Genomic DNA, 9,990 nt, shown 5'->3' on the forward strand with positions numbered 1-9,990 from the left:
ATAGTTTTTCCCCCATTTTTTTGTCTTCCTCTGGAGCTTCTCGCGGCCCACCTGGGAGACCTTCGCGGCCCACCAGTGTGCCGCGGCCCACCGTTTGAGAAGCGCTGTATAGGATCAACTATTAATTTTCGTACTAATTTTCTTTTCTTTTTTTGCTTTTTACTCCTTCAATATGTACAGCTTATATGATTTTTGTATGACTTACTTTGCTTTTTCATGAAGAAACTCTGATTTCTTTAAACGTTAACTGTGTTTTGTGTGTTTTTTTTCGCCTATACACTGGCGCATATACGCCAATAATATGCAGATTTGACATAAATTGCCTTATTCAAGATTTGTGAGATCGGAAAACTATACTGCAGAGTAGGCATACTAAAACTTACAATATTATTCTAATGTGATTTTGCTAGTTTCTACAATGAAATTTATTATGAGGTTTAGTCCAATAATTATGCATTCAAGCGAGCGTTGAAAAAATAGGAATTGCTCTATGCTATTTCAGTTCTTATATCAAGAGTGTAAAACCTACCGTGAGGGGGGTTACAAGTAAACATGAATAGGTGTAGATACTATATTGGCACAGTATACATGGAATATCCAAATTGGATCGGTACAACTTAGTCGATGACGAATTGACAATTCGTAATCGTCATAGAAAAAAAAGATGGACGCGTTATACAGTGCCGTCCGCCCCAAAATTTGACAAGCAACCAAAAAAAAAGATCTTCAACCACAAATATATAGGATTTCGTACCAGAAAAAAAGGGTGTTCAAGCTCGTCAGGGGGAGGGGCAGGGATACGTCCTTTGCATGGGTTGTGACTCGTCGGGGGGGGGGGCACACTGCCCCCTGCCCCCCGTAGGTACGCTATAGTGGCGCTAGATAGTTAACATGTATCATGGATGAAAGTTTAGCAATAGCCGTATGACTGAAGAGGGTTATAAGACGATTATCTCACGAAGATTATTTCATGTTTTAAGGAAAAACAATCCGAAGTGTATAATGGATGCTTATTAATCTTTCAACAACTAAATCGGTTAAACGTATTAAAAGCCAATGATACTGATTAAAAAAAATGGGCTATTACAAAATGATTGAGGGAACATACAATAATGAATATGTTTGATGCAGATAAAGAAGGCATAATATATGCTAATTTTTCCCCAGAAGTGTCCTCATGAGAATGTTGTAGTTCGTCCCCATTTTGTATAATTCAACCCAATGTTTTCACCAGTTCCCTTCCTTTGAACTTAAAATACACGGAGGTTGAAAAAATATGAATAGTTCGGTCGCTTCTTTCCCTCGCTCCGCCCTCTCACTTGCATGCATCATTCAAAATTCCTGCCAGCGGCCTCAGTTGCAGACTAGACAGATACTTAATAATGGTCGGTTTGATTAGTAGCAAGACAAGTGAAGAGAAAAACAAGAATGAGCAGAAGATAAAGAGGAATAAGAACTGAAGAAGTAAGGAGGAGAAGAAAGAGGAGGGTGAGGAGAAGGAGAAGAAAATGAAGTAGTATAGAAGAAGAAGAAGAAAAAGAAGAAAAAAAAGGAAAAGGAGAAGAAGAAGAAAAAGAAGAAGAAGAAGAAGAGAAGAAGGATAGGAGGAAGAAGAGACAACAACAACAACAACAACCACAAAGAATAAGAAGGTGAATGAGTTATTTGCCATTTTTCGTTGTTGTACACTGCATTCACAATAAGAATAAAAAGAATAAAAAAGTATTCAACCCCATATTTTATCTACATATGATCTCTGCTTTATTTTCATAACAGTCATACACTACCAGTCATTTGAAATCTAAAGAAACGTATGCTGCACTATGTATTGATAGAGGCGAGAATATGGTATTGTGATTATCTCCATAAAGTGTTGTATAAAACCAATCGTGGGCCATATACCTTTTAACTCCAGTATATCAAGGAATCAGCACTACCGTGCTCAGCTCCGAGAAAAAAAAAACATTGGCCACCAGTCCTTCATGTCAAAGTGTTATTGTATCTACACACGTTTTCAAAGTTATTAATGTTGTAAAATCTAGACTATGACGATAGAAATGATAACAAATTAATCACACTTAGCCTATATTGTTGTCAAAATCTATTATTAAAATGTTTCAGTCCTGATGATGAAGCATCTCAGATTCTTAATTAATGTTAGGCGTGCCTATTAATTTATTATTTTCCAAAAACAATTAACGTACATTCTTTTTATAGATATAAATATTCATCAATTCTTAAAGTAATTCATTTGAAGTGATGCTTTTCATGTCATGACCAAATATAAAGATTCAGAAATTGTCAAGTGAGATCCAACCTTCATAATTATCTCGATGCATGTGTTTCTGTCTTCAAGCGGTAATACACGTAACATTGAGAAGAAGAATACGAGAGCGGAATACCTTTAAAAACTTTTTATCAAAATAATAAAAAAGGGGAAAAATCAAATATTTATATGATTCCTTTAAAGACTAAGATATAAATCATTGTTATGAATGATGCAGTTGGTCATTATTTTTATCGTTACTTTTTTTTCAGATCTGATTTTTAGAAAGATCTTTGTATTTTCTTATACAAGAAACAAAAATATTAAGAAAATGCCTTGTCCAGTATGACCAAATGTTTAGTATCTCCACATCATTGACTTCGACCATCAATTGATTTGGTTAAGTTATAGAACTAAGTCATCATTCGTGAATTTGCATCTAGATATTGCCACTGATTGCAAATATTTTCTTGCAACACCCCTAATACTCATTTTAATATTTTGCCTAATTATTCAACTCTTACCCCACTGCTCTTCCCGGAGGGAGCGCAAACTTGGGTCGCTCAATAGAATTTTGAACACTAACGGTAAGCGATACTTTATATGAAAAAAAATGTATTTATACTGCATAATTGACTGCTTAAGCCGCTAAAGAGGATTGTTTGCGTGGTTTGTATGTCATGAGCTAAACAGGTTTATTACATAATAGTGTGGGATAGTTTAAGTATGCCTATAAGAAAATGAAATATTAATTCAAATGATGTTATGGACATCCGTACGTATATACCGAATAATTGCTTTAAATAACACATGAAAATGTATATTTCAACGGCAAACAATCAATTTTTATATAACAAATGAAATAAAAAGACCTATTTTTTCATTTTTAGATATAAATGTTCTTTGTTTATCTACTGTGTATATCGTAGCTACCAATAACCTGGCTATTGTGACAAAAACGAGAGCAACCCAAAATCGACATAATTAAGATATATCATTCACGGTAAAAACGCTGTTCATTTTTTTCTTCATACGTGTGTGAATTCTTAAACAACAGAGTTTAATTGTAATAATCAATTTTCAATAAAGAAGCATAGTTGTTTAAACTGTTAAATAACTACTGCAAGGTTCGCATAGCTAGGAGCATTCATTTATACAAGATTTTAAGCAAAAAAAAACAAATCAAAATAATATATTTAACTCTGACACAATAACCTTTCACTATAATATACGGATGTTCGTTGAGAGTTTAAGAAGAGTCAAACTAATGTTTTGAGTGTAAACAACATCGTTCAACATTTAAGCCATAAACGTCAGATATTGAAATTTACTGTTTAGAATTCAAAAATTTGTGTTATAATAAAAAATATCTGAATCCTGTTACTAAAAAGAAAATCCCTGGATTCTTTTTTGCCAGAGTTTTTTTATGGTATTTTTTGGCCCCTGGTCAGTTCTTATCAGTGGTGTGATGAGCTAAACGTTTTTAGTTGGCTAAATATGGCGTATCGCGCAAAATCTATAATTATAGAAGAAAATTGCAAGTGAAGCGAGCAAAATTTTTTTTATTACAAGTGGAATGCCTCTGGCCGTCTCACCTGCATCACGCGGTTCAATATAGCATCAGTGCTGACTTTGAAAACTACTCTAACTCACACAAGATGTTCAGTGATACATGGTTACTTTTGTCCACTTTTTATGAACTAGACCAATAAACTTACAGAGATATGATGGTTATTCAACAAAAAAACCCAACATGGCCAAAGTTCATTGACCTTACATGACCTTTGACCTTGATCATGTGACTTGAAACTCGCACAGGATGTTCAGTGATACTTGATTACTCTTATGTCCAAGATTCATGAATCAGATCTATAAACTTTCAAAGTTATGATGGTAATTCAACAGATACACCCAATTCGGCCAAAGTTCATTAACCTTTGACCTTGGTCATGTGACCTGAAATGCGCACAGGATGTTCAGTGATACTTGATTACTCTAATGTCCAAGTTTAACGAACTAGACCAATAAACATGATAAACTTTCAAAGTTATGGTAATTCAACAGATACCCCCAATTCGGCCAAAGTTCATTCACCCTAAATGACCTTTGACCTTAATCATGAGAGCTGAAACTTGCCCAAAATGTTAAGTGATGCTTGATTACTATTATGTCCATGTTTCATGAATCAGATCCATAAACTGTCAAAGTTATGATGGGAATTCAACAGATACCCCCAATTCGGCTAAAGTTCATTGACCCTAAATGATCTTTGACCTCGGTCATGTTACATAAAACTCACGCAGGATGTTTAGTGATAATTGATTAACCTTATGTCTAAGTTTCATGAACTGGGTCCATATATTTTCTAAGTTATGATGACATTTCAAAAACTTAACCTCAGGTTAAGATTTCAATGCTGATTCCTCCAACATGGTCTAAGTTCATTGACCCTAAATGACCTTTGACCTTGGTTCATGTGACATTAAACGCTACTGGATGTTCAGTAATACTTGAATAACCTTATGGCCAAGTTTCATGAACTAGGTCCATATACTTTCTAAGTTATGACGTCATTTCAAAAACTTAACCTCAGGTTAAGATTTGATGTTGACGCCGCCGCCGTCGGAAAAGCGGCGCCTATATAGTCTCACGCTGCTATGCAGGTGAGACAAAAATCGAATTTTGTGTAAGCTTTCCCAATCTGTTTGCAGACTTCGTTGATCAGACTGTAGTAGGTCCATGATGAAACATTTATACTTTGTAGCTGTGGTCGGTCTGCTGCGCATGTCGGTTCCACCGGCTTGACCATGTTGACACTGTGGAATCAAGTTAGATGTACATTTTAAACAATTTAAATATTGGCTAATTTTCCTTTTTATCTCATGTTGATGTCACTTATTTCAAAATTGGTTAGTATTCAAGAATGTAAAAATTGCACTTCAAATATGCACATGGGTTTAGAATGTATGCAGCAACATCTTTCATAAGTTGAGCTCAAAATAGAACTTTCATTAGAATTGGGGCCGGGGGGGGGGGGGGGAGGGTAGTTGGAACCTGAAGATAACCAACTAACTGCCATTTATTCCAATAATTTTCTTCGATAGAAGATAAAGTTTATTTTCACGTGTTGTTGCCAATCATTGTATTCAGGTAAAAAGCTTTTAGTGGGCTACCGTGCACAAATACCTTGAAAGGTGGGAAGTCAGACCAAAGATGGCGGCCATAAACGGTTGTAAAGCAATTCCAGGGCCCATATACCTATTAGAGACGGAATTTCATTTGCTACACACGTAGGTGGGAATGGCTTCAATGTCGAGGTTCTTCATAATTGTAATTCATTGTCTGGTATTATTTGCTCTGACGGTATATCTGTAATGTTTATCAACATAATAGTAAAGGATCGATAAGCTTATAATGCTTCCCCTACTACATATTATTATAGGCCTACATTGCATTTTTCTGTGATGTGCAGTCTAAGGTTTACCAAATATTCTTGGATAAAATGCTGCTTTAAATGTGTGGGGAACATTTCCCCACGAAGCATGCATTTTGGAAAGACATTTATCACAATTAACATGGATATTCTGTTTTTACCAAATACAAAGTGTAAGCATAATCAATTTTGACTGAAGTGCGGTTTTATTCAATCATTGACATATCATTCTACTTTCAGCCTGAATGATGACTGCGTGCACGAAACTGTGCTTACCGTAAGCTATAAAATGAATTGAAGGTTCTATACAAAACATCGCCAAAGAATGTGTATTGGCGTGACAGAATTACTGAACACAAAGACGAGGGAATGTTTGAAATCAATTGCCCTTTTTTCGTCTTGTAGACTTCATGAAATAAATTATATTGTGTTTCTTCTCAAACTTCCCCTTTTGAATTACAACTATACGCAAAAGACAATTCAAAGTTATCACTTTGAAATATTGAAATGATTATATAAGGACCTTTTTTCAAATGAATATTCAAGGGGCACGTTAATTCACAGAAATCGAAACAAAATATATCGATTGATAACCGTCGATTAATTCCAAACAGAAACTTCAAAACATCACCAGATAAGCATTCCCGTTATTGAACTCTACCCCTCACAGTCATCTTAATGTGTACCGCTATAATAAAACAGCGAGATAGCGCTAACAACGCAAACACTACGCCGTTGCTGCAAATTGTTTAGAAAGAGTCATAAAATTCATTGGTCTTAATGACCATTTGGTATTCCCTAACTTGTTTGGTCGAATGGTATTAAAGGCCACTTCGATATCACTAAAATCCAATCGGAATCGTTACCACATCAAACGTACCTCTGCCACTCATTCGACCTCTGACACTTTCAACTTCATCGTCAAGAGTGTGACGTCATGTTTTATGTCGATGTATATTTAGATGCGGCTTGTTGGCACGGTGGTAAATACGGCGTCTTTTATGTGGGAAGGGGCGGTTTGAATGTACCGCTAGCTAAACAATATAACGGTCCACGAAACTAAGCTATTTAAGGGGACTTGGTTGCGAACATTAACCAAAATATCTCAAGTTCATCTTGAAAATAAAAGAATACTTCCTTTAAGAGTGATCGATATTTCCCGCTAATTAGATATCCAAGTGAAACGAGAACAATATTTCAACTTTGGCATTTTAATGTCACTATTGAAACGTTGGTATTCTTAAGAATTACACGAAAAGTGTCCAATTTAGCTCTTTCACAGTTGGTCTTCATTCTGTCATTTCGTGTTGAAGGTTATACTTACTTTTATGTCAAAACTAACATGTGGAATATATTACATTCATTTGAAAGTTATAATCTTTTAATTGTCACATGAATAAAAAAAAACCCAGGAGGAACAGGGAATAATATAGAATTATTCAATGAGATAAGACATTTATCGAAATGTCTGGGGTTTTTTTTCTTTTAAAAAAATCATCATTTTTTGTTCATGTTTATAATAGAGTGTTTATTATCTGAAGGCCCTTAACTATGTCTATTATCATATTTCAATATTTTTTTCATTGTTTTATTGTTCTCTTTCTGATCCTAAGAGTGCTATGTTTCAAACCATATATCACTAAACAACGAATTGACATACTGACCCGTATTCTGAAGTCGGTTTAATTCATACTCTGGTTTTAAGTTGTGGTTTAACTATGGAAAGCCAGTAGTTACATAAATCTCTAACAGAAGAAGTTCAATGTATCAGCAGCCCATTTGACTCCCAAAACATTATTAAGTGCCTGGGAAGGATACGTATGACAATTGTCTTCACCATTAAAGAAGAGTAAAGAGCACAGTAAACATGAGAAGCATTCACTGTAAACAAAATTTTGAAACGTTTGGCTTTCCATAATTATAGCAAAGAGTTAGACCATGGTCTAACTTAAACCCGACTTCAGAATACGGACCAATGTGTTATTTAAGGCTTTCTTCGCTTTACGTCATCTTTTGTTGATGCATTATTCCTGTGTTTACTTTATTTTTAAAACAAACACCCATATTTATGTTATTGTCGATATCATTTAAACATGGTGGATAAAACAACAAACAAACAAACAAACTAAACAAAGTAAATGGTATATCTTAATATGATTCTTTATTGAAATAGTATTTCATTTGCATTGATTTCAATTTTGGGCGGGATTTTTTCCAGTAAAGTTTCTTTGTTAGACGAGGGAGAATTCATTTTATTTGTTACTATCATTCCTGAAATTGTTTGTTGGTACAGGCCATTTCATCAAGTGTTTCTATTGGTTAGTTTCTCCAATTGCAACGTTATTATCATCCGGAACTTAAATTGGTATTGCTCATGGCTCTGCAGAACTTGTACGTGTTTCAGATCAATTAAAGCCAAGTCAACTACATGTAGGGCATGTCGCTTGACTTCATCCCGAGTAATTTTTGACAGCATTGGAATTTCAATCCGTCGTCTGTAAGCCTGTACAGTATCGATGAAGCAGTTCTAAGCTTGAGGATCTATCTACGATTGGTGTGACCTCGGTATCCACGGCGAAGATAGCTTTGATCACTCGACCTCCTGACAGGGTTGCGGCGAGTGTTGCATGTTTCCCAGTTGGTAGAAGTGTTGCAGGTTGAATAGGAGGTTGTTATGACCTGTTGGCCCATACTTCCAGAATTCTGTTGTCGCAGGCTCTCCCGGGATGTGCAATGATTCTGGTGGAGTTTGTAGGTAATAAACGAGCGTCCGCGGTGAACGGCACTCCCAGAGTAGCCGATCTCAGTGCTTCCATATTTCCCTGTTTCAGTCTGTTGACTGTCTTTGCCCTGTAAGCCCAGACAGCCGTTAAGAAGTTCTTGCCGAAGTAATAACACTGGACTTTGTTGTATCGCATTGGGAACAGGTGGATGCCCTATTGGTGGAGGGAATGGGATAGGCTCTGATTTATCCAATAGATCTTGAGCTCTCTCTACCCAGATCTTCAAGGGATTGCGATCGTCCCAAGCGATATCCAGTACTGGTAGTGGTATCGGGTTTGATGGCGGTAGTGATGGTATCTTTGCATGCAGCAGCAGCTCTCCAGAAGATGGCAAAGACTTTGGACTTGACGGCAGTTGTCCTGCAAGCTCTTCAGATGCTAGATCTGGTCTTGACTCAGGTCTCAGTGGCTCAGGGAATACCCCTGGTTGCCTTGCTAAAGGTGGTTCTGAAGGGAACTCCTGCAATGGCATAGGCGTAGCTTGGAGTGGTTCAGGTTGTAACAACTGAAGTGCCACTGTTTGTGGTGATAGTAGTTGTTTTGGCGGTTGAACTTGTGGCCACGCTGCTGGTGATGGTTCTGATAGTAGATCGGATGGTGCTATTACTGGTCCTGGTGTCTGGACTGATAGCACCACTGCTGCTCGTAGTGATAGTTCTGCTTGTGAAGGTGCTAGTAGTGGTTTTGGTGGTTGGACTGGTAGAATTGATTCCGATGGTGGCACCGGCAGTGGACCTTGTGGTGCTGTTAGTTGTTCTGGTGGTTGGACTGGTAGCAACGCTACTGGTGGTGCTTCCAGTTGATCGGATGGTGATGCTGGTAGTGCAGCCGCTAGTGGAGATCCTTGCATTGATTCTGACGGTGGCACCGGCAGTGGATCTAATTGTGGAACTTGTTGTGGTGCTTGTAATGCCGCGGGTTGAACTTTATTTTTTTTTCTTGAAATAGGTCCTAGTACTGGTTTTGGTGGAGTTGGTAGTTTCGCTATTTGTTGTGATGCTATATGGTATTCCGATGGAAGAAGTGGCAATGGCTTTGGTGGAGGGGTAGGCTGCAATTCTAAATGAGTCGTGGCCAGCTGCAATGACTCTGATGCTGAAACCCGCAGTTGTTCCGACTGTGATGCTCTTGCTAGTTCTGGTCGTGGGGGTAGCAGTGATGGTTGGACCGATGGTGGGGTCAGCAATGTTTGCTGTGGTGTTGGTTCTGAGGGCTCCATTGCTGACATTTGTTTGGCAATGGCATCCTGAAATGAGAGTAAAGGAATGAAAAAAGTCCAATTCAAATCTAAGACTGACATTGTGATATTTTTAAATAAAGTGCCACTTTGGCGTTGGACTCATTTTCACATCTTTACGCCCTCAACAAAACTAAAGTGATTTTTTTCTTCCATTTTGTCTCTTACTTTTTCAATACAAGATAAATCATAATGGGGGGGGGGGGAGGAGGATTTTGCCCTCTCCCTCTTGTAGCACAGCCACTGATGGGTCGTACATATTGCAATTACT

General features: G+C 37.2%; 1 protein-coding gene across 1 annotated transcript; it reads right to left on the bottom strand.

Annotated features, from left to right (window-relative positions):
* Nucleotides 1-8,240: 8,240 nt before the first annotated feature.
* On the bottom strand, nucleotides 8,241-9,701 carry LOC121430667 (proline-rich protein 36-like). The gene has a single exon (XM_041628004.1). The coding sequence runs from the start codon at nucleotides 9,699-9,701 to the stop codon at nucleotides 8,241-8,243; it is 1,461 nt and encodes a 486-aa protein (XP_041483938.1).
* Nucleotides 9,702-9,990: the final 289 nt, after the last annotated feature.

The sequence above is a fragment of the Lytechinus variegatus genome, chromosome 1 (genome assembly GCF_018143015.1).
Source record: "Lytechinus variegatus isolate NC3 chromosome 1, Lvar_3.0, whole genome shotgun sequence".
NCBI classification, from domain to species: Eukaryota; Metazoa; Echinodermata; class Echinoidea; order Temnopleuroida; family Toxopneustidae; genus Lytechinus; species Lytechinus variegatus.

Bases quoted from the DNA above. Each gene is read 5' to 3' on its own strand.
- LOC121430667 (XM_041628004.1), bottom strand. From the start codon at position 9,701: ATGGAGCCCTCAGAACCAACACCACAGCAAACATTGCTGACCCCACCA.